Source organism: Poeciliopsis prolifica, unplaced genomic scaffold (genome assembly GCF_027474105.1).
Source record: "Poeciliopsis prolifica strain line A6 unplaced genomic scaffold, Auburn_PproV2 SCAFFOLD006, whole genome shotgun sequence".
NCBI classification, from domain to species: domain Eukaryota; kingdom Metazoa; phylum Chordata; class Actinopteri; order Cyprinodontiformes; family Poeciliidae; genus Poeciliopsis; species Poeciliopsis prolifica.
The window spans coordinates 18,528,933-18,553,714 of NW_026562381.1; the positions used below are offsets into that span (position 1 = coordinate 18,528,933).

General features: G+C 44.5%; 2 protein-coding genes across 2 annotated transcripts in view; both read right to left on the reverse strand.

The window, feature by feature from the left end:
* Window positions 1-175: 175 nt before the first annotated feature.
* Window positions 176-4,430, reverse strand: LOC129360565 (calnexin-like). The gene is made up of 3 exons (XM_055030883.1): window positions 4,350-4,430; window positions 373-582; window positions 176-274 (listed from the first exon to the last, which is right to left on the reverse strand). The coding sequence occupies exons 2-3, from the start codon at window positions 577-579 to the stop codon at window positions 197-199; spliced, it is 285 nt and encodes a 94-aa protein (XP_054886858.1). The 5' UTR covers window positions 580-582; window positions 4,350-4,430; the 3' UTR covers window positions 176-196.
* Window positions 4,431-6,926: 2,496 nt separating this feature from the next.
* Window positions 6,927-24,782, reverse strand: part of LOC129360620 (alpha-1,3-mannosyl-glycoprotein 4-beta-N-acetylglucosaminyltransferase B) — a 42,286-nt gene continuing 24,430 nt past the window's right edge. Inside the window, exons 5-15 of the mRNA XM_055030949.1 lie at window positions 20,441-20,487; window positions 20,223-20,336; window positions 18,275-18,350; window positions 17,290-17,404; window positions 13,468-13,598; window positions 13,239-13,346; window positions 12,339-12,532; window positions 12,107-12,185; window positions 11,862-11,949; window positions 9,936-10,048; window positions 6,927-9,031 (exon numbers count right to left, since the gene is read on the reverse strand). Of these exons, the coding sequence (XP_054886924.1) occupies window positions 9,008-9,031; window positions 9,936-10,048; window positions 11,862-11,949; window positions 12,107-12,185; window positions 12,339-12,532; window positions 13,239-13,346; window positions 13,468-13,598; window positions 17,290-17,404; window positions 18,275-18,350; window positions 20,223-20,336; window positions 20,441-20,487 (1,089 nt within the window). The 3' untranslated portion in view covers window positions 6,927-9,007. The remainder of the gene's footprint in view (window positions 9,032-9,935; window positions 10,049-11,861; window positions 11,950-12,106; window positions 12,186-12,338; window positions 12,533-13,238; window positions 13,347-13,467; window positions 13,599-17,289; window positions 17,405-18,274; window positions 18,351-20,222; window positions 20,337-20,440; window positions 20,488-24,782) is intronic.

Genomic DNA, 24,782 nt, shown 5'->3' on the forward strand with positions numbered 1-24,782 from the left:
TCACACAGATCGGTAGGCAATTTGAGGTTAAGTGTCTTGCCCAGGGTCAGGCCAACATGTGACTGGAGGAATTGAACCCACAACCGTTCAATCATAAGATGACTACTCTACCCACAGAAACCTCTTCGTCTGTATCGGCTCTTGCGGTCCGGTTCAACCAACTGAATCGGAACAGAACCAGGTCAGGTGTGTGCGCTCACCCGTCCAGGGTCCCCCGGTCAAACGACTCGGCGAAGAAATGTTCCCCCATCGGTTCTGGAGCCTTGTAGGTCACCTGAACAAAGAGGAACCGCACGTCCATTAGGTTCTGTCTGGCCGGACCTCAAGGGTCCAAGCAGTCGGTAACCACAGCAACGGCACCCAGCAGTTCACCTTTGGCGCAGTGGGGGCTTTTGGTGCGGGCGGGGCTTCTTCGTCCCCATCCAGCTCGTCGTCGTCCTCGGTTCCGGCCAGGTCCAGGTCCAGGTCGTCCTCCACGTCTGCGTCTTCGTCCTGGTTCTGGGCCCGGCAGGCGGGCGCCAGGCCGAGGCAGACCAGGCCCACCGCCAGCAGAACGAACAGCAGCGCCTTCTGATGCATGGTCTGCAGACAAGCACAGCATGATGCAGCGCTCCGTCACCATGGAGACCAGCCCACCCCAGAGGACGGGCCGCACTAATGAGATTTCACCCGGTGGGATTACTGCGCACATACACATCTGTGTTTACAGTCAGTAAGTGAGAAAGCTAAGCCCCGCCCACTGAGGAACAACCAATTCGAAAGTGGGCGGAGTCAGAAGGCGTGGCCAGGAGTAATCAGCAGTCCATCCTGTTTTAACATCAGTTTCAGAAACGTTTTCATGATGAATTTTTATTTTTTTATTAATTGTTTTTAATTAACATCAGTTTCACATTATTTCAGTAACAAAAGCAGATTGTTTTTCACAATAATGGTGAGGTAAACATTTAGCCCTCCTTCCTTGGAAACACCTGGATAATTTCTTCTGTTAGCTACCAAACCCATGTGATTTGACAATCAGCTAGCTTGCTGTTGCTATAGTTTCAACAGTGAGCCGGAGAAGCTGAACAAACAAAGTAGGATGCCACAAAAATAACCAAGAAATATTTAAACTACATACTAAAGAGAAATGTATTTAATCAGGTTTAACAGCAGCATGGAGGCTGCTGTTAAGATATCTATAAAAAGAAAACAAAACAAAAATTACTTACAGAAAATACATAAAAATACTATGCAACAAACTATTAAAGTATATTACGCAAAATGTACGAAAACTCTTCTGCCAACTTAGCCACTTTTCTAAAAGAAAAAAATTTTTAAAGGAAATTTAGTGACTTAAATGGCGACAGCATCCATTGCTCTGCAGTTCTGTCATGAGAAAAGCGCTTGCTATTCTTCTGTTTCCCCACCAGGGGCGCCCTTTTATCAGCTGAAGGATTTAACTGTTCGGCCTACATAGGGCACCACTGAGGTGGTTTGAGGTCAAATAAAGCAGAATTAAACAAATTTACAGGAAAATGTAAAAAATCTGTCACAGAAAATGGATGAACAGGATGACTTGCAGTCAGATTACCATAGAGTTTCACTTTGACTTCATCAGATGGTTTTAATAACTGCTGCTACAGAAATGGTTCAGAACCGGCTCTAACCCAGAACAAGAACCACTCCAGGTTCTGGTTCCTGACCAGAGACGGGTCAGAGCAGCAGCTCGTTGCAGAGCATGGCTTCCCTCCTGGAAGGATGTTACCAGAGCGACCTGCTCTGTTCAGGCGGCGGAGAAGCCAAACCGCCTCAGCTTCCCGTTGCCTAACGAGATTCCAGCCACCGGCTCTGATTGGCCGGTAAATCCGACGCCTAATCCCAATCCAGAGCGCCCGGGAGGCAGGACTTCTCCACTAATCTGATGCTAGAGTCCGAAGGACCTGCTCCAAACTGGGTTCTAACTGGTTTCTGACTGGTGCCAATTGGCCCCAACTGGTCCCGATTGGTTCTAATTGGGTTCTGACAGGGTCTAATTAATTGTAACTGGTTCTGTCTGGGTTTTACTGGTTCTAACTGGTCCTGGGACGTTCATCGCTGCTGACTGTCGGCAGTGCTGAACTCATCCAGAGCTCAAACGGCCGAGGCTAACGCGTCACCCAGCAGGTCCGACTGGTTCCCACAGGTTCTGACTGGTTTCTGTTTGAACAGAAACTGAGCGGCTCCCTGCAGCCGGCATGGAGGAGAAATCCAGAAAAATGGCTTTTCGTGTCCAATAAACGTTTCCGTTTAATTCATCACACCTTCCTTCAAAATAAAAGCACAGCAAACTCAATCAGGATGAACTGATTCATCATCAACCTAGTCTGGTCCAGAAGAACCATCAGAACCTCAGGTTTTACTCTCATTTATGGGTAAAAATATAACTAAACGTCTGATTTAATATCAATATTTTGGTTCTGCTCAGTTTAAAATGAAATTATGTTCATATCAGCACCTCTGTTCTGCTGCAGCGAGACGTCCGAACACCAGCATACTGGTTCTGGACCAGCAGCCGATACCACAATCATCAGATCTGGCTGAATCAGCAGTGTCCAAAGTGTGGCGCGGGGGCTGTTTGCAGCCCTTGGAATAATTTTATGTGGCCCTGACTGCAAATGAAGGATGGCATAAAATTGATGAACGTTTTAAATGTTTCTGGAAGGAGATCTTCTGAAATGGAAAATGTTTGGAATAATAAAGTATTTTTTTCTAATCAGCCATGTTTGATTTTAATATCACTGAAGATTTTCCATCAGACTTTTGCACCCAGTTATTAGATATAAGTAAAGACAGAGAGGATTTTACAAGAATGTTGTCATTTAAAAACATTGTCTAAAACAAAAAAAAACATTCGGCCAAAATAAACCCAAAACCTTTTATTAAAGAAAACACCTGGTCTGTTTTCTGCAATAATTTTGTTTGTGTGTTTTCTTAAAACTTTGCATTTTTTAAAGATTTTTGTTTATTTTGGGATAATGAGCAAAAAGTTGGTCTGAATATTTCTCATTTACAGTTTAGAGATTAAACATCAACCTGACAAAGTTTTCCATTCACTGCTCAGATTATCTTTCTAAGGACGGACCCAAAAACCCAGAACCAAAGAGCAGGAAAATGAGCTGGACCAGAACCAGAAAGAGGAACAAATGGACCAGGATTTAAACTTTATGTTGAATCAAAATGAGAAAATATTTCAATTCTGCCCAGTTTGCCCAGAACCAATCAGAAATCTTTTGGTCTCTGATTGGTCAGAAACCAGGAAGTCTTCCAGCAGTGGGAGACTGAAACATTCTGGAGGAAACACTGGCAAAATTCTCAAAGTTAGACTGGGAAAACTGGGAGACGGATGAGAACTGGGTTGGGAAGTCCAGATGATGGCTCTGCTGGATGTTCTGGAGATATGGAGGTCCAGACAAAACCAGGTTTATTTACTACTCAAACTTATACACAGGATCAATATAATAATAAAGTTTCATGCAAATGTCTGAAATACTGCAGAAATTACTGTAAATTTTAAGACAAATATTTGGTTTTGGGGTCCAATTTTTTCTTTTTTTATTTATTTATTGTGACAATAAAGCCTAATTTTAAAATAGGTTAGATTCATGATTTTGGGCAAATTTAATTGACTTATTTTTCAAATTTGGCTTAGTTTTGCAGTTTAAGTTCCATTTTCAGTTGTAAGTTAATTACTTCATTTATTTTGACCACAAAATGCTTAATAAATGCTATTTGTTCAGCAGTTTGCAGAAACATCCTCACCTGTCATTTAAATGAAGCCTCATTATGGGCCATAAAGTTTTACAGTGTAAACGGAGGAATATAAACAAGCTGCCTTCGTTTTTAACTTATTCTAATGATATTTCACACCAGTTCTGGTTTTCAGCTCATTTATGTGAATATTAATGAGCAGAAAACAAAAGTTTATTACAGAAACTTAAATTCTATGTGGCCTCCATCCGCCTCTAGCTTTTGATTTTAATTTAATCTTTAAAGTTAAGATTAAGTCTCCTGGGTGTGTCAGCCTGTATTTAAACACCAGCCCGGCTCACAAAGCTGCTGTTTAGTCAGATGAACCCGTTTCTGGATCATTCTGTTGCGGTAAAAAGCCTCCAGCGTTCCGAGCTAGCAGGCGGTCCGGGTTCACCTGCGGCTAATTAGCCCGAGCTAGCCGCTCCGCTCCGACCTCTCCCGCTCCATTTTACCCCCCAGAACCCGCAGACAGGCCCCTTTCTCCAGCCTCACATCCACAATCAACCCGCTCCTGTCCGGAAAAAGTCGCATTTTTCTGAGTTTTCCAGTAAAACAGCTAATTTGTCGCTTTCTTTACTCACCTCAAGCTCCGTGATGTGACCGCCTGGGAACTAGTGAGGAGGGTCACGTGTGAGAATCACAGGGAAATCGCCGCCTTCGCTGGACACTGATTGGCCAGCCGGATCCAGGGTCAGGCGTTTTCTGTCAAATGGCAGCCGCTCATTGGTTGCAGGAAAATCTCTGTCGGACAGCGCGTCTTAGAGCTGAACCTCGTGGACGGCGCTGATTGGCGCAGCTGTCACAGGAAATGCGCGATGATTGGTTGTAGTAAGTCTTTCGAAACCTGAGAAATGGTTTGGACTGAGACTAAAACTGATTTTTATGGTAAAATATGATGAATCGAAAATCAATATTCAGGTTGTTTTTAGCAACAGGAAGCCTTTATTACCGCCAAGAGGTCCAGGTCATAAAGGGCGGCTGACAGAACTTACTGCATATTTTGGAAAATAAAATAGGTATATTTTCATATTAAAACCTAAAAATCACAAACATTTTTAAAGCCAAGTGGAAATTTGTTTTTTGTATTTTAATGTGAAAATAGGAGATTGAAGTAGAAGCATTTTTTCATTTGTTGTGGTTGATAACTGTTGAAGAAAATTTTAAATTTAGTTTTTCATATTTCAAATATTAAAAAACGCTTTTGAAACTCTGTTTCAAAAGCGAAAATTACCTTTTTTCAGATTACCATAATTTAATTAAATTTTGTTTACTGACTGACACCAAATGGGAATTAATAACGCTGTCAAGACACTTTACAAAAAGTCATTTCAATCCCATCGCCCATCTATTGCAATTAATCCTATTTATTAATCATTTCTGCACATATTTAAACTCCCTTTACAGCAACATTACTGTCTCAACATAAGCCAGTAACCCCTGACTGGAGAATCATCAAATATTAGAAAGTATGACTAAATATGCACAGAAACTATTCAGAAAATGACCCTCCTCTCTCTCCGTAGTAAAATCCCTTCAGTTCTCACATTGTCATTATTTGGATAATTCCAGGCATTTTATACTGAAATGATTTTTAAATGTTTTGGAGCTATATATTTGAAGTTATAAATGTTCACTAAAAAATAAAAATAAAAAACAATTTTTGAATGTTTTAAATGCCAAAAGAAAATTAAGCCAATAAAAATTTATCCTATTTGTAAATTCAGTTGACAGAATATTTAGACCTCAATATTTGGAACATGTGACATTATTATAACTGCTTTTATGATCTTCCTGAATTTAATTAATAACTATGTGATAAAAAAAAAACAAGCATAATTACAAGTAGTTTGAGTGAAGAAACAGAAACTCTGAGATAAAAATTAAAATAGCACATCTTTGGATCAGAACTGTTTGGTTACACAAATGGACAAATAAAATAAAACAAAATAAATCTTTAAAAATTTAAAGAAGGAGCTTATTTTGTTAGTCATTAACAATCTGGATTTATACTTTTGTTAAATTAAACTTGAGTTTGGAGCAGAACAGGAGCAGCTCAGACAGAAATTAATTATTTTTATTTAACAACCTGCATGGCTGCAACTATTATTTTATTCTAAGAGGTCATGATAAAGTTATATCATTCTGAGGTCATATTATTATCTGGTTCATTCTGGAGTAAACCAGAATAAACATTCGGTTCATTCCTTCTGTTTGTCAGATTAAAGCTGCGTTTCATTTGTTTTGGGTTTTCGGTGTTTTATTCCAGATTTTCCTGATCCTGTAAGTCACAGGGTCAAACTCCAGGGTCAAACTCCAGTCCTCAGGGGCCACTGGCTGGCCTGTGACCTTAGATGAGCCTTTAGATGAGCCTCTTCTGCAGCAGCTGGACAGAATAATGAGCCATTAAGACTCTGAGGATCTGAGCTTCACTGGAGGAAATGAAGCCGATTCATTCCAGCGTTTTGATCCTGAGGCTCATAAAACCTGCAGGACTGGAGTTTTACTCTCCTGCTGAGTGGAGCTGCAACCGCTGTCATTTGACCTGTGACCCCTATCATGTGACCCACGTCATGTCTCATCATGACGTAAATCCAGATGTAACTTTAACATCTGACCGCATGGGGTCGCTGTTGTCTCAGTGTAATGTAGTGTAACCTCTATTTCATATATAGAATATTTATAAATGTCTAAATGTCAAGTTTGACTGTAATGTAACGTAAACCAGCTGATTATTGCATTAGTAACAGTCGAACTTTAAATCTTCATTCAGCAAAGCTTTGCAAATACAAACTTTTACAAGTTTTTCAGAAGAAGTGCAAAACTTTTATAACATAAATTCCCGTCATGATATGAGCTGTGCATGTAAATAAAAATAACAGCAGTCATTTGGGTTATTATTTTTGTTTTATTTTTGCCTGACTGTGATTTAATGATATTAGCTTAACTGGCATTAGGATTCTGTCACTGAAGGCTAAATTAATGCTTTATGTCAAAATGAGCCAAAATGCTATTAGCTTAACTGCTGCCAGGGTGCTTTCCTACATCTTTGCAGTCTGATGATGCTCATGTCAGCAGAGTTTTGAGCAGAAACTGATCACCTATCAGCGGCCATTTTGGATTTGTTGAAGGCCGACGTAAAAAAGACAAAGAGGCTGAAATGATTTCATTTTCTCTCTTTATTACAATCCACAGATTGGATAGAAGTTTAAGCTCATTTAAATAGTTTATCTAAAGGGTACAAAAGACACAGACAAGATGACAGCAATGCAATCCAGTGCATCCAAGAGGAAACGAAATAAAACTCAAGTTATGTTCAGTGAGTCTAGACAGAGAGACCAGAGCTCCGTCTGAGCGGAGGAAAAGTTCAGATAAATTGTTCCCTGAGGTCATTTTCCTGCTTTTCTTTACCGAAACGATCCAACGGATCCGATGAGAAAAATCACCAAACTGACTGGATCTCCTTTCTTGTTTCACCAAACCAGCTTGTTTTTAGCTTTTCTGAAAAACCTGACTGAAAACTTTGTTACTCAGGAGCTCAAACTAGAAAAATGACTGAAAATCTTTAACTAACCCATTTCTGCAGCAGCGTCTGTGTAACCCGTCCGATCCGACGCGGTGAGTCTGAAGGGTTTGATCGTAAAAAGCTTCAAAATGTCACAGCAGGAAGTTTTGACCAGCAGATTTAACGTTTCAGCAAAATGTTTCACATGCGGATACAAGAACCAAACATGGCAGAAATGTTCCCCCAAAAAAAGTGTTAGTCTCTGAAACACTCCAGATGGCCTTGATGGTCGTCAAGGGAAATATATCGTGGCTCTAAGTTTGCCAAAATGTAATGATTTTGGTGTCATCATACATAATCCATATAAATCATAATTACAGGGAAGTCTTTGATTTTTCAAGATGGCCGCCATTGTCATGGAAAATAAAATTTTAGTTTTGCACAAAAATTTCCAATTAGGTGAATCTGTTTGGTGTCTAATTAAAGCCTAAATATTTTCACCCATACAAATTGTTTATATTTTCTTGATCTTGTGTTTCCTTATTCTGGTGGACATTTTTCAAAATGGCCTCCATAATTTTAATGGAGAATATATGTTTGCACTAAAGTTGGCAGGAATTATTAGCCTCCGCTAACCAGTTAAGCTATGTATGGTTCATCAGCCACTAACTAAAGAAGAATCTTAGCTATGCTAATGCTAAACTGCTCAATTCATTTAAAAAATTTGTGAAGGTAATGCTAACGTTTAGCAGCTAACTGTTACGTGGTCAGTCTCTCATGAACACCAAAATCCTCAGTTCCTGATTTTGCAGCTTTTTATCATTTTGAAGTTTCATGGAGACACAAAGTTCCTCCAACTCACGGAAATGAGGAACATTTTATGGCAAATATTAGTCTAAAAAAAGAGACAATCATCTTGAAAGATGGTCGTCATGCACGTAAGACACTGGGCCGGATGGGAGCATGTTGATGCTTGCATCCACAGCTGAAACATTTCGGACGTCCTGCTGTGATGGAGCACGGCTGCAGATCCGGTGTGACGTGGCGTAGAAAAACTTCTTGGCATTTTTTATCAGAAGAAAAAATCTGCTGTTCCTCCACATCTAATATCCAAACTAAAGGGAGTAAAATATGGTCGAGAAGAGCGACCTGCGTTTCAGGACTATTTACATCAGAAGGCACCTACAGCTGATGTGAAGGAACAACAGAACGGGAACCATTTATCTAAACTTCCTCTGCTCCGAGCCCGCAGGCCAGTCCCTCTCTGGAAGACAGCGTCTGGATGGAAAACAGCGCAGTAAACAGGGGGCGCTGTGGCGAGAAGGCCTCAGGTCCAACTCCAAACGCCTTCAGCAGTTTCAGCAGGACGGACGCTACATGGACGCAGTCTGCTCTGTCCTCGTTAAGGCAACTCGTTAACCGACGGAGGGAGGACCCGCAGCGGCTGACACACACTCACACGCCCCCCGGGAGTGTGTGAAGGTGGTGTGTGACGGCAGGAAGGGGCGTGTCTGCAGACAGGAAGTGTGTCGAAGCAGCAGATCGATCATCGGAGGCGGCTCGGCGCTCCGACTTCCAGTGTTTTCACATTTATCTTACCGTATGTACACATAAATACAGAACGCGTCGCCAAGGAAACCAGCCGGCGCCGCCGGTCCAAAGGGTTTCAGTCTCTGAGTGGAACGGCGAGGCCCGGCCACACGGGGGCGCAGCTCAGTGGGCTGAGGAGGCGGAGCTTCACTGAGCTTTCCTTATGAAGATCTGCAGGAACAATTAGAAAATAAAAGAAAACTCAGCAGCATCACTCTTCAAAATAAAGCTTCACTGAACTATGGGCTCTTATTTTGTAAGAATGCTGGTACTTCCCCCCTTCCTCAAATCAAACATGGCTGACGTCTGTCAGCTGTGCTAACTCTGAGCAGCTCATTGGATTTGGTTCAGCCTTTTCCTCCAGGCAAAATCAGAGGGACAGGGTCGGCGCTAACCGGGTCGGCGCTAACTGGGTCGGCGCTAACCGGGTCCGCGCTAACCGGGTTGGCGCTAACCGGGTTGGCGCTAACCGGTTTGGCGCTAACCGGGTCCGCGCTAACCGGGTCCACGCTAACCGGGTTGGCGCTAACCGGGTTGGCGCTAACCGGGTCCGCGCTAACCGGGTCGGCGCTAACCGGTTTGGCGCTAACCGGGTTGGCGCTAACCGGGTTAAAACACCTCAAACTAAATATATTATATTATAATATTGAGTTCTCAGTTTTGATTTCAGTATTTATTGAAAACATTTAAGTTCACAGGCTTTTTGAAGAAGTTTGATTTCTATTTCTAATAAATATGAAGTATTTTGCTTCGTTCCACAAGTTAATGTCAATGGGCAACATAAAAAAATGTTTGTTACATTTTGCCACAAAATAAATGTCAGATAAGGAGATTTTACCTCCTCACCGTTTTTATATCCTTTATCAGCTTTTACCGCGATTCTATGGAGCAAATTCATTTTCTAAATGTTAAATAATTATCTGATGACTGGAAACGCAGTGAAGATCATTTTAACCTGCTAAAGAAACATTGGCTGTCAGTGAGCTCAACGAAAACGCCAAGACCCTCCTGAAGGTCAAAACCAGAAACCTGAAGGTCAAAACCAGAAACCTGAAGGTCAGCAGCGCTGCCTCACCTCGCTGAGGATCACCCACACAGGTGAGTCCGTCGTCACGGTGAGGCGCATGGCCTCCAGGGGCCCGAAGGTCGGGTCGACCTCGCCCTCTGCGATCCCGTTCTGGAAGGATCCTGGAGACAGAAGCAGCGGCGTTAGCGAAGGAACCGGAGAAGCAAAATCATCTGCAGCAGGTTGACCATCAACACTCCACCTGAAATCAGCAACATTTTACACTGAAAACCCTTTTCACTGCTAAATCACTGAATAACATCAGGAATATTTATAGATTTAATCTGATATTTACATATTTAATCTGTTCTTCAACCATCAATTGGAGTAAAGTCTTATTCTATCCATATAGTTTCCTGACAAATGTGGACGTTAACATTAGCGTTAGCTACTATCTGTTAGCATTCAGATGCTATTTTAGCCTAGCTAGCTTCTTATAGGCTAACTGCTATAAACCCAACTCGAAAACATCAGCAGTCTTTTCCAGCGTCCAATCAGATCGTTTGAAGCAGAAATTAGCCGGAGTTCCTGCTTCCTTCGCTGTCAGCAGCTGTGCGTTGGATTTACGGACGTACCAGAAACAAATGAAAGGTTCCACGTTGCGACTCCCGTCTGTAGAAACAATGAATCGGAACGATTTTGCTACAGCAGTGAACGTTTTCTGAATCATTTACGCTTGCAAAATAAAAGTCTTAAAGTTCAGATGGAGCGAAACTCCGTCTTCCAGTTGAGAGGTTGACGCAGTGCATTGTGGGATTAATAGTTGTAGTAGTAGCCTCCTGATCAGCAGAACCAGGCTGGTACCGACCGACCGGTTCTGAAGGATTTCTCTGTTTGGCTCAGGTTGTGCTGAGGTATTTAAGAGCTGCAGCTTCCAGCGCAGATTATCAAGGTTATCACAGATTACCAAGAGCTGCTCCTGTAATCCCAGCTGGATTTCTGTTCAGAACCCGTTTCAGCTGCTTTCACCTCAGCGCAGCGATAATCCCACTGGGATTATCACTCCGCTGCGGTGCTTTCAGGTACAGCCGTAATCCCTGTAAACAGCAGCATTGTTCCTGTTCAGCAGATTATTCCGCTGCATCCGCTCAGAGGTCCCTGGAGACGCTGAGGATGTTCGGGTCCAATCTGATCCCGACCGGATAGAGAACTGAAGGAAGTATTGATGCGGTTCATTGAGGAATTTGAAACTTTTATTTCCAAACTTGGTCAAAAAATCTTCCATTTACACTATAAAACTGAAGTTGACCTGATTTATTAGACAGAGCGTCTGCAGCTTTTAGAAAGTCAAATGTAAACATTTTCCCTGAGAAAACGACTGAAGTGTCTGCAGATGTTGTGAACCGGATCTAAACCTGTGGAGCTGAGCAGAAACCGTGACGCTGCTGCTCCACCTTCACTTAAAAAGACCTTCTCATCTTAAAAACGAAATATTTTCTCTGACTCTGATTTGCTCACACGATGACACTCCAACCTCCCAGGAGGTTTTGCTGCTTATTTAAACGAGAAGATATTTTGGTTTTAATGAGACAAAGATAAATCTCTCACACAGAAACATTTGCATTTTGAAGAAGCTAACTGGCTAACCGCCAAACTGGCTAACCAACTAACTGGCTAACCAGCTAACCGACTGACTGGCTAACCAACTAAATGGCTAACCAGCTAACTGGCTAACCGACTGACTGGCTAACCAGTTAAATGGCTAACCAGCTAACTGGCTAACGACTGACTGGCTAACCAGCTAAATGGCTAACCAGCTAACTGGCTAACCAGCTAACTGGTAGCTTCTTCATCCTCTCATTTTCTCTTTTGAACAGAAAATTCCCGATCCTGGAGTTTTTCTCTTCATTTCCATCTTCTGTAAACTGTCTTGCGGTGTAAACTGCAGAACTGCTCCTATTGAGAACTGAAGCAGAACCGGGACTGAAGGCTCACCGATCCGGATGAACCCGTCCTCGGTCCGATGGTACTTCGGCCTCTTCTCCCTCCCGTCAGTCAGCGCCTCCTTCTCAGCCTGAATGTTCTGGGAAACACAAAAACAAGCAGAATGATTTAATTTACATCCAGGTCCATGTTTTGGTCCAAACCTCGTTTTTCTTTGGCTCTCATATTTCTAAACTTCAAGTTTCAGCTGACATTTCAGAGAATAAATTTGATCTGGTTTGACTTTCTGGACTCACATCGAACGGTAGAACCCTCCACTGACGTGTTGAACAGTTGTCTCCTGGATGCTCGATATTTCCGCTCCGGAAGAAGAACCTAAAAACAACGAAGAGCTTTAACTCCAGACAGAAAGTTTCCCCCGCGTCCTGCCCCGCCCCAGCCTTGCCCCGCCCAGCCTAGCCCGCCCCCAGCCTTGCCCCGCCCCCAGCCTTGCCCCGCCCCAGCCTAGCCCCGCCCCCAGCCCCGGACCTTTCGATGCGGACGGGCGTGAAGAAGCGGATCCTGATGAAGTCGCCAGCCATGGGTGTGAAGGCCCAGAAGAAGTCCTCTCCGGCGTAGGCCTTCTCCAGGGTGAAGTGCTGGTAGGTCTTCAGGCTGGTGGTCACCTCCGCCTGCGGGTTGGCGTGACCCTTATGCAGCGTCTGCTTCCCAAAGTCCTTGTCCTGCAGAAGAGGAAAATTAGGAAAAACCACGCTTAAACAGGAAACTCTGTGAAGATTTGTCAACTGTGGATGCTAACATCAACATTAGCTTTAGCATGTTCATTTTTAAAAATGGCTGCTGGTTTTGAGTTTTTTAAATCAGTGATTGCCATAAAATCCCCAGTTTGGATGAACTTTATGACACATCATGTTTTCCATTTGATCATCACATTTATGCAACTTTAACATGATAAAATGCAACAATCAGAATCTGAGGACTTTGCTCTTCTCAGTGATTAGCATCAGCTTCTGATAACTTTTGTGTTTAGTGGTTTAACGTTAGCATTAGTATTACCACCATTGTCTAGTATTACATCACTGGACAATGGTGTCAAAACGACGACATTATGGTTCATTGTAATAACTTCTGGGGCGATTTATCGTCTAGCAAACTTTATTTCGTGGAAACGTTATGAATTGTTCCACCAGTGGATTCATAGGAACAAATTATATATTTTCTCATTTCTTTTTATTTTTGCTGTGAGAAACGTAATCAACCCTCTGAACCCAGGAACTCATCGTCCATCAGGTGGTTCTGATTCAGGCTTCTCCAGCTGAATTAAGTCCAGACTTGGACTAGGCCTCTCCACAACCATCAGTCTGTTCTGATGCAGACGTGACAGCTGAAGGTCGCAGCAGGAAATGATCCTGAACCCAGAGACAGTACCTTCAGCTTCTGGATCTTCCCGGCCAGAGACGAATGAGTGCCGACGTGCTGGAAGAGCGACGGCTTGAATCGGATCCTCAGGTTGGCTTTCTGCCGGTCGCAGTGTTTCTGACAGAGACAACAGGCAACATGGCTAATCCCGGCACAAACGTCTTCAGGGTTTCTATTCGTTCTTGGAAAATGATTGATTCAAGAAGAAAAGGAGAGAAAGCTGTGGCTTTGGACTCACTGCGTCCTTCTCTGGGTTGCACACTTTGACCCACATGATGTGGTCGAGCAGCCAGTCGATGGGCTTGTCCTTATAGAACATTAGCATGAACTCCACGATGAGCGACAGATCCAGAGACTTGAACATTTTACCTGCATGGAGACAGAAACACCTGAACTAAAAACCTAAAAACAACAAAGTTACTTCACATATCTGCAGCAGAAATGTAATGTTTCTGCATAGTTAGCATCATAGCATGAATGACTGAGTACATGTTACACTTCCTGTTTCCCTCAAATATGAATTTTTAATATGAGTTACATTTAATTTCCTTTGGGACTAATAAAGTGTTTTTGAACTGAATTGAAGCTTCAGATGTATAGATGATAGCTTTCAGCAGAAAACATTAGCAATGATGCTAGCATACTAAGGCTATGTTAGCATGTCTGAATGTTACATGATTAGCTTCAGACACTAATGGTAGGCTGTTGAAGGTTTACTAAATCTATCGCCTCATTGTAGTTGATTTGGAACCAATGTGAAACATTTTGAAATCCATTGTTATTCATCTGAGAGTTAGCATCACCATTAGTAGGCTAACAATGATGATAGTATTAGGATGATAATGCTAATGTGAAAGCAGCTCTTAATATCACAATAATTATCTATGGTTTCATAATATTAGCTTGATTTATGGGTCCATTTTACTCTGCATAACAAAACAAAACAAGACAAAAACAACTGCCTGTAGTTATTAGCATGTTAGTGTTAGCTCAAACTACAGCGCATTGTGCATTACTTTACATCAATGTCTATTTTGTTTCTATAATGGGACAAATTTTTACCTTGTGGAGAATAAAATTGAAAATCTCAATCATTATTTGTGAAGTTTAGCATGTTAAGCTAACATCAGCTCAGCATGCTAATGTCAGTAAGTATGAAAATCACAATATTTAACCATAAATAAGGGAAATAGATTCCACAGAGTATCCCATATGGACCAGATACTATGTTGGGCATGAAAAAGTACATTTTTATAGTTTTTTTTTTTTTAGGGGCTCAGTAGGAATCAGGGTTGCTGATTTATTGATGGTCATTTTTTAAAGCAGCCAGTTAAAAGCAGCTATACGGAATCCAGAATGGCATAAAATCCTGGACGGGTCCGACGGCCGGAATCTGAAAACACTTCCTGAACCGAATCAACGCGTTTCAGCTGCTTAGAGCCTCAGACTGGGAGAGCGCAGCGTTTCCTGCAGCTCAGAGCCGCTCTGAACACGAAAGGTCAGAGGGTCAGCGGCTCCGCCCCCGGACCGGGCCGCCTCCGGGCCGGCTCCGGGCCTCGTCTGGCCCTGCCTGATCCGGGCGGACGTGTCGGCCTCCGGAGGGCTGCAGGAGCACCGATGAGATGAAACTGCAGCTAAACTTAGCAAAAACAAGCAGCTGAACGAGAGAAAGAGGCCCTGCAGCTTCCTCTCCGTTTGATTTGATTCAGAGAGTCAGCCGGACCCTGAGGAGTTTATTAAAGCCGCCGCAGCGCGCAGGCGGCTCGCAGTCAGGATGCAATCACCAGGCAGTAGCAGGAAGAACAGGAAGAACGGGAAGAAAAAGAAGAACAAGAAGAAAAGGAAGAAAAAGAAGAAGAGGAAGAACAGGAAGAGCAAAAAAAAAAAAAAACAAGAAGAGGAAAAAACAAGACTGTGCTGCTCAGAGTCTAAGGAACAAAAGCCCAAAGATCCAGAGAAACCATCAGAACCTGGTTCTGATACAGGTTCTGATCCTGGTTCCTTCGTGCTCCAGCTCGGCGCTGCGCCCCCTGGTGGATGACTTCCTGCCACCCAATCAACTTTAATCAAATCAGTAAACATGAAGATAAAAGATTCAATTAGACAGTAAAACATATTGATCAGTTGTAATCATGAAGTTTTCTTTTATTTACTAATGTTTGTACATTGTGGAGTTGTTGCTCCTGTTTCTTCCAGCAGGAGGCCCCGTAGCCTCCCACAATCCTCTGCTGCTGCTGTTTTCCACCAGGAAAACAATAAAAACCTGATTACGTTGCAGCTTCTCTGCTCTGTAGACAATAAAACTAAATTTCTACACATTTTATATAATAATAGAGGCATTAAAATTATTTGTCTATTTAAGGCAAGACAGCGAGATTCTTTACTCGTTCTGAGAAAGAAAATCTGAAGATTCAATCAAACTTCTTGAAAAAGAACCTTAAAATAAGATGACCAAAGTGATGCACAGCAGGCAGAAAATAGTCATTATATCAACAGAAATTTAAAGAGATAAAGTTAGAAATGAACACAAAAACAGAAAACACTGAAATGACTCACTTTGCTACTGCTGCTACTAGCTAGTAGCAGTGGTAGCTAGTAGTAGCGGTAGCTAGTAGCAGTGGTAGCTAATATAGTGGTAGCTAGTAGCAGCGGTAGCTAGTAGCAGTGGTAGCTAGTAGCAGTGGTAGCTAATATAGTGGTAGCTAGTAGCAGCGGTAGCTAGTAGCAGTGGTAGCTAGTAGTAGCGGTAGCTAGTAGCAGTGGTAGCTAGTGGCAGCAGTAGCTAGTAGCAGTGGTAGCTAGTAGTAGCGATAGCTAGTAGCAGTGGTAGCTAGTGGCAGCAGTAGCTAGTAGTAGCGGTAGCTAGTAGCAGTGGTAGCTAGTAGTAGCGGTAGCTAGTAGCAGTGGTAGCTAGTAGTAGCGGTAGCTAGTAGTAGCGGTAGCTAGTAGCAGTGGTAGCTAGTGGCAGCAGTAGCTAGTAGCAGTGGTAGCTAGTAGTAGCGGTAGCTAGTAGCAGTAGCTAGTGGCAGCAGTAGCTAGTAGCAGTGGTAGCTAGTAGTAGCGGTAGCTAGTAGAAGCGGTAGCTAGTTGCAGCAATAGCTAGTAGTAGCAGTAGCTAGTAGCAGTGGTAGCTAGTGGCAGCAGTAGCTAGTAGCAGTGGTAGCTAGTAGTAGCGGTAGCTAGTAGCAGTGGTAGCTAGTGGCAGCAGTAGCTAGTAGCAGTGGTAGCTAGTAGTAGCGATAGCTAGTAGCAGTGGTAGCTAGTGGCAGCAGTAGCTAGTAGTAGCGGTAGCTAGTAGCAGTGGTAGCTAGTAGTAGCGGTAGCTAGTAGCAGTAGCTAGTGGCAGCAGTAGCTAGTAGCAGTGGTAGCTAGTAGTAGCGGTAGCTAGTAGAAGTGGTAGCTAGTTGCAGCAATAGCTAGTAGTAGCAGTAGCTAGTAGCAGTGGTAGCTAGTGGCAGCAGTAGCTAGTAGCAGTGGTAGCTAGTAGTAGCGGTAGCTAGTAGAAGTGGTAGCTAGTTGCAGCAATAGCTAGTAGTAGCGGTAGCTAGTAGCAGTGGTAGCTAGTGGCAGCAGTAGCTAGTAGCAGTGGTAGCTAGTAGTAGCGGTAGCTAGTAGCAGTGGTAGCTAATGGCAGCAGTAGCTAGTAGCAGTGGTAGCTAGTAGTAGCGATAGCTAGTAGCAGTGGTAGCTAGTGGCAGCAGTAGCTAGTAGCAGTGGTAGCTAGTAGTAGCGATAGCTAGTAGCAGTGGTAGCTAGTGGCAGCAGTAGCTAGTAGTAGCGGTAGCTAGTAGCAGTGGTAGCTAGTGGCAGCAGTAGCTAGTAGCAGTGGTAGCTAGTAGTAGCGGTAGCTAGTAGCAGTGGTAGCTAGTGGCAGCAGTAGCTAGTAGCAGTGGTAGCTAGTAGTAGCGGTAGCTAGTAGCAGTGGTAGCTATCACTTATTAGTACTGATAAATGAAACATGAAGCCTGTGGCGGCCTGAATGTTTTGCCCACAGCCTGTGGAAAGCCGGCGTGTTTTAGGCGATGATGTCCGTAACCAAACCCAGATGCGGTGAACTCACCGATGAATCCGAGCTGGGAGAACTCCAGGATCATCCACTCCTCCGATGGCTGCTGCAGCGCAAAGTTCTTCATGGTGGTGAAGTAGTTTGGACGCGCCACGATGTCATCCTCCAACTAAAACAGAGACGGATCACAGGAGTTTAAAAAGCTGCTCAAAGTGAGACCTCCCGTTTAACAGAACCAGTCTGGCAGCATGAAGCAGGTATCTAGAAAGGGCTGCTAAGAGCCGCAGTGAGGATCCTGGGCTGGCCTAGTCAAAGTTAGTGCTGGAAAACCCTCTGATGTGTCTGAAATAAATCAGCAGAGGGTCAAAGTTCATCCACGGGCTGGTCAAACACTCAGAACGACTCGATGGGGGAAACAGCTGGGAAAACTGTTCAGGATGATTTGGGGATTTCTGATCCGGGCTTTTATTTTGAAGAGTCCCAGCAGGTGGTTCCAGGTTCAGGATGGAAAACATTTGTTAGTGCCAGTAATTATTCCCCAAAAATCACTGATACAATCAATAATCATCAATAACTGACTGCATTCATGACCTTCATTTTGAAGGTCTGGGCAGTTCTGATCTGGATCAATAATTGAATCAATAAAATCAATGTCAGAGTTTATCTAAAACATAGTCAGCTGATTTTCACCAGGAAAGGATCCACAGCCTGGATGGAAACTTTTATTTTCTGTTTCATATTAATCACTTTGATCTGAAACATTAAAGTTAAAATTAGACTTAGACTTAGACTTGACTTTATTGATCCCTTGGGAAGACTCCCTCAGGAAATTAATGGCATCATAAATTAAAACCAGATCAATAATTTCCATTTCCATAATTTATCGTGTTTTTAAAAAATAATTTTTCTGGATGACAAAAGTGTTTGGTCTCAACGAAACCTTTATTGATTTGCTGTTTCTGTTTTGTTACGATTTCCTCACAATTTGAAATGTATTATTCAGTTTGTTATTGTGAAGAATGATTCATTATCGGTTTACCTGAACGTAGTACGTTCCTTTGGTCTGAGCGTACATCATCAGGAAGCTGTAGTCCAGGTTCTGCTTCGTCCTCCACCTGAAGATGAAGACCAGTCACCTGCTCAGTCACCTGCTCAGGTGCAGCAGCGGATGTGAGCCGAGCTGCTGCTGCTTTCAGATGGTTGATATGAAACTTTCATGACATTTCATTTGTATCTTCAACATATAACAAAATATTGTTTTACCAATATTTAAGGATAATCTGTTGCCATCTGAGCATATTTACATTTTTCTAACACCAGCTGACTCTCCAGAAGGTTCAGTGGTGAACTCATGTTTTCTGAACTCTGACCTTTGAACCCCAGAGGCAGAAAAGCAATAGTGAAACACAAAGTTTGAAACCAGAAACTTTTAGCTGGAAGAAACACAAAGCAAAAGTTTCATGTTTCTGAAAGTTTCTGAAAGTTTCAGAAATAGACTCAGATCGTCGCTACGTCCGAATAAACACTTTACAGTCGCTTTATCTGACTGTAACCTTAACCCACAGCAGCTGCTGCAGCACCCACAACAGCTGCTGCAGCACCCACAACAGCTGCTGCAGCAACCACAGCAGCTGCTGCAGCAACCACAGCAGCTGCTGCAGCAACCAGAGCACCTGCTGCAGCACCCACAACAGCTGCTGCAGCAGCCAGAGCATCTTCTGCAGCAACCACAGCAGCTGCTGCAGCAACCACAGCAGCTGCTGCAGCAACCAGAGCACCTGCTGCAGCACCCACAACAGCTGCAGCAGCAACCACAGCAGCTGCAGCAGCAGCCAGAGCAGCTGCAGCAACCAGAGCACCTGCTGCAGCACCCACAACAGCTGCAGCAGCAACCACAGCAGCTGCAGCAGCAGCCAGAGCAGCTGCAGCAGCAGCCAGAGCAGCTGCAGCAAGGTGCCGCGGCGGCACAGAGGCTCATCATGTGAAAGCAGCAGGGTTTCTGAGCCGAGGTTCTTCACATGAGGGGGAACCGGGTCCGACTTGCTGCCAGGAGGTTCTGATAGAAAAGATCTCAGGAAACCAGACTAAGCTGATTTCTGCTGACGCTGCAGATGCTAGCTGGACTGGATAGCGGCTATCAGCTGCTATTGGTCGCCTGTTACCCACTACAGCTGGCCTAACACAAATCAAATAATATTTCTATCATGTCCAGCCTGTTAGCTGCTATTGATGCGCAAGTCCAAAACGTTTCCTCCCTGGATATAAATCTATAAAATGTTTCTCTCAAATTGCAATAGAGGACTAAACAAATTTTTCTTTTATACTGGAAGACTTAATTTAATTGTAATAATGAATTGAATCAATAAAATGAATGTCAGAGTTAATCTAAAACACAGTCAGCTGATTTTCACCAGGAAAGGATCAATAGGAGACATAGTTTGTTAAATACTGTAGGTTTGTTAATTCATGACTGTTTTGAATGTTGCGACATTCTAGCGAGGCGATGAGTCCAGTTCTGTTCGTTAGCAGAGCGCCTCAATAAATAAAGAACAAGGCAGAAAACAGGTGAAGAACAAATCAAAACCGCTTTTCTTTTATCGCTCTGAAACAAAAAAAAGAAACAGACATTTCCCAGAACAAGAACAGAAACTAAAATTAGTTTTATGGCTTGATGCTTATTGATAAGTGGCTGCTGTGCGGTCTGCAGTCAAAAATAACAGCTGTGATTTTTAAGAGAAAAAACATTTCTAAGTCACTTTTTCACCATGTTATTGATACGTTTATAAATGTCAGTTTCAAAGAAAACATTCAGTTTGGTTGATTGAAATTCCTGCTTTACTGATGACCTGTCAGAGTGACTGAACAGAAACACCGAATTCTGCAGCTCATCTACAGGTTGAGCTTTTCAAAGTCAAGCTAGCGTAGCACATTGAGTCGCTATCCTTTTAAATGAAAATCGTGTTCTGGTGAAATGTTCTGGTACTGACCGGACCCGCTCCTTTGGGTCGCCGAAGGACTCTCTAAGTTTGGAGAAGTCTGGGTAGAAGTGGAGCGACGGAGAGACGACCTCCAGGAGGCCGGACTGGATCTCAGCCGGGAAACTAGGGGCAGAAACACAAACAGAACCGGAACCATTCGGTAGGGAAACAGGACATTCTGGGTCCGTTACCGCGGCAATGGCCCCTCGACCTGGGGCGGTACTCACAGGCGCTTCAGGCTCTCGGCTACACCGCTGGCGTACTGCAGGTCGGCCTGAGGGACACAGAGAAATAGAGGTCAAAGGTCAGAGGGGTCAATGGTCAAGCATAGATTGACACCTGACTGCTCAGCACCAATCTGACATCGCCATGGCAACAAGGACCGAACCTCTAAGCCGCTACGGACACGCCTTAGCGTATGAATGAGTCAGACCATCAGAACCGTCCCCCTGTGGTTCTGACCCGCTTCTCTGATTTCAAATCTGAAGATATTCTGTTATAAACTGTTGAGCTCTGCGGCTAACGCTAACAGCTGATATCAGCTCTGCGGTTTGCTCTGCGGCTAACGCTAACAGTTGATATTAGCTCTGCGGTTTGCTCTGCGGCTAACGCTAACAGCTGATATCAGCTCTTCGGTTCGCTCTGCGGCTAACGCTAACAGCTGATATCAGCTCTGCGGTTTGCTCTGCGGCTAACGCTAACAGTTGATATTAGCTCTGCGGTTTGCTCTGCGGCTAACGCTAACAGCTGATATCAGCTCTTCGGTTCGCTCTGCGGCTAACGCTAACAGCTGATATCAGCTTTGCAGTTTGCTCTGCGGCTAACGCTAACAGCTGATATCAGCTCTGCGGTTTGCTCTGTGGCTAACGCTAACAGCTGATATCAGCTCTGCGGTTTGCTCTGCGGCTAACACTAACAGCTGATATCAGCTCTGCGGTTTGCTCTGCGGCTAACGCTAACAGTTGATATTAGCTCTGCGGTTTGCTCTGCGGCTAACGCTAACAGCTGATATCAGCTTTGCAGTTTGCTCTGCGGCTAACGCTAACAGCTGATATCAGCTTTGCGGTTTGCTCTGCGGCTAACGCTAACAGCTGATATCAGCTCTGCGGTTTGCTCTGCGGCTAACGCTAACAGTTGATATTAGCTCTGCGGTTTGCTCTGCGGCTAACGCTAACAGCTGATATCAGCTCTTCGGTTCGCTCTGCGGCTAACGCTAACAGCTGATATTAGCTCTGCGGCTAACGCTAACAGCTGATATCAGCTTTGCGGTTTGCTCTGCGGCTAACGCTAACAGCTGATATCAGCTCTGCGGTTTGCTCTGTGGCTAACGCTAACAGCTGATATCAGCTCTGCGGTTTGCTCTGCGGCTAACACTAACAGCTGATATCAGCTCTGCGGCTAACGCTAACAGCTGATATTAGCTCTGCGGTTTGCTCTGCGGCTAACGCTAACAGCTGATATCAGCTCTGCGGTTTGCTCTGCGGCTAACGCTAACAGCTGATATCAGCTCTGTGGTTTGCTCTGCGGCTAACGCTAACAGCTGATATCAGCTCTGCGGTTTGCTCTGCGGCTAACGCTAACAGCTGATATCAGCTCTGCGGCTAACGCTAACAGCTGATATCAGCTTTGCGGTTTGCTCTGCGGCTAACACTAAGAGCTGATATCAGCTCTGCGGTTTGCTCTGCGGCTAACACTAACAGCTGATATCAGCTCTGCGGTTTGCTCTGCGGCTAACGCTAACAGTTGATATTAGCTCTGCGGTTTGCTCTGCGGCTAACGCTAACAGCTGATATCAGCTCTTCGGTTCGCTCTGCGGCTAACGCTAACAGCTGATATTAGCTCTGCGGTTTGTTCTGCGGCTAACGCTAACAGCTGATATCAGCTCTGCGGCTAACGCTAACAGCTGATATTAGCTCTGCGGTTTGCTCTGCGGCTAACGCTAACAGCTGATATCAGCTCTGCGGTTTGCTCTGCGTCTAACGCTAACAGCTGATATCAGCTCTGTGGTTTGCTCTGCGGCTAACGCTAACAGCTGATATCAGCTCTGCGGTTTGCTCTGCGGCTAACGCTAACAGCTGATATCAGCTCTGCGGCTAACGCTAACAGCTGATATCAGCTTTGCGGTTTGCTCTGCGGCTAACACTAAGAGCTGATATCAGCTCTGCGGTTTGCTCTGCGGCTAACGCTAACAGTTGATATTAGCTCTGTGGTTTGCTCTGCGGCTAACGCTAACAGCTGATATCAGCTCTGCGGTTTGCTCTGCGGCTAACGCTAACAGCTGATATTAGCTCTGCGGTTTGCTCTGCGGCTAACGCTAACAGCTGATATCAGCTCTTCGGTTCGCTCTGCGGCTAACGCTAACAGCTGATATTAGCTCTGCGGTTTGCTCTGCGGCTAACGCTAACAACTGATATCAGCTCTGCGGTTTGCTCTGCGGCTAACGCTAACAGCTGATATCAGCTCTGCGGCTAACGCTAACAGCTGATATCAGCTCTGCGGTTTGCTCTGCGGCTAACGCTAACAGCTGATATCAGCTCTGCGGTTTGCTCTGCGGCTAACGCTAACAGCTGATACCAGCTTTGCGGTTTGCTCTGCGGCTAACGCTAACAGCTGATATCAGCTCTGCGGCTAACGCTAACAGCTGATATTAGCTCTGCGGTTTGCTCTGCAGCTAACGCTAACAGCTGATATCAGCTCTGCGGTTTGCTCTGCGGCTAACGCTAACAGCTGATACCAGCTTTGCGGTTTGCTTTGCGGCTAACGCTAACAGCTGATATCAGCTTTGCGGTTTGCTCTGCGGCTAACGCTAACAGCTGATATCAGCTCTTCGGTTCGCTCTGCGGCTAACGCTAACAGCTGATATTAGCTCTGCGGTTTGTTCTGCGGCTAACGCTAACAGCTGATATCAGCTCTGCGGCTAACGCTAACAGCTGATATTAGCTCTGCGGTTTGCTCTGCGGCTAACGCTAACAGCTGATATCAGCTCTGCGGTTTGCTCTGCGGCTAACGCTAACAGCTGATATCAGCTCTGCGGCTAACGCTAACAGCTGATATCAGCTTTGCGGTTTGCTCTGCGGCTAACGCTAACAGCTGATATCAGCTCTGCGGCTAACGCTAACAGCTGATATTAGCTCTGCGGTTTGCTCTGCAGCTAACGCTAACAGCTGATATCAGCTCTGCGGTTTGCTCTGCGGCTAACGCTAACAGCTGATACCAGCTTTGCGGTTTGCTTTGCGGCTAACGCTAACAGCTGATATCAACTTTGCGGTTTGCTCTGCGGCTAACGCTAACAGCTGATATCAGCTCTGCGGTTTGCTCTGCGGCTAACGCTAACAGCTGATATCAGCTCTGCGGTTTGCTCTGCGGCTAACGCTAACAGCTGATACCAGCTTTGCGGTTTGCTCTGCGGCTAACGCTAACAGCTGATATCAGCTTTGCGGTTTGCTCTGCGGCTAACGCTAACAGCTGATATCAGCTCTGCGGTTTGCTCTGCGGCTAACGCTAACAGCTGATATCAGCTCTGCGGCTAACGCTAACAGCTGATATTAGCTCTGCGTTTGCTCTGCGGCTAACGCTAACAGCTGATATTAGCTCTGCGGCTAACGCCAACAGCTGATATCAGCTCTGCGGTTTGCTCTGCGGCTAACGCTAACAGCTGATATCAGCTCTCCGGTTTGCTCTGCGGCTAACGCTAACAGCTGATATCAGCTCTCCGGTTTGCCTCCAGCTCGATATTTGCAGCTTCACCGGTTTTGGTTTCTTCTTTTCTCCGTTTATTTTGTTTCAGATTTTATTGATTTTTTTTTCAGCGTTTGTTATTTTTCTGTCTGATTTTCATTTTCTGTCTTGTTTTCCAAATGATGTTTGGGATCATGTGTTTTTGAGTTGAATTGAATATTTGTCTTTCTCGTGTTCTGTATTTTGTCTCATCTCTTTTTTCCTATATTTTGGTAATTTTGCTGTCACTCCTCTTCTGATCTAAGATGATCTGTTAATGTCAGGCTGACTGTTCCTCACTGCTTCATGTGAATTTATTCTGGTTTTCAGCCTGATCTCCTGCATCGGTTTGTCGTCTCGCTGCATCTCTTGGTGGTGAGATTATGTCTGCGCCGGCTTGTGTCGCGACGTGATGTCCGACTCTCTGCAGCTGTTTTGGTCCTGCATACATGTGACGAACTGAGATCATCTTATTTCCCAGCCTGAAAACAGATCAACCCTCTCATTCACACCCAAACAGGCACATCCTGATCCCTCAGTGATGTCACAGCTCAGCCTCCCGTCCCGGCCAATCACAGCTCAGGCTGAGCTCCTTTGTTTAATGGCAAAGGTTGCGCTGCGGTCACATGCGAGTTTCCAGCAGCAGAGCGGGGTTGTGGTTTGGTTCGGCGTCCTGGAGGTGCCAGCCGGGTGGAGCTTAGCTCGCCATGTTAATGAGGAACAGACGGAGTCAGAAATCATCAAACTGTTCACCTTCTGCTCTGAAAACGCTTCTCGGCTTTTGGTGAAATCATTCCCTATTTGAGGAGAAAACTGTTCTCCATCAAACATTTTCCAGGGTAGAACGATTTC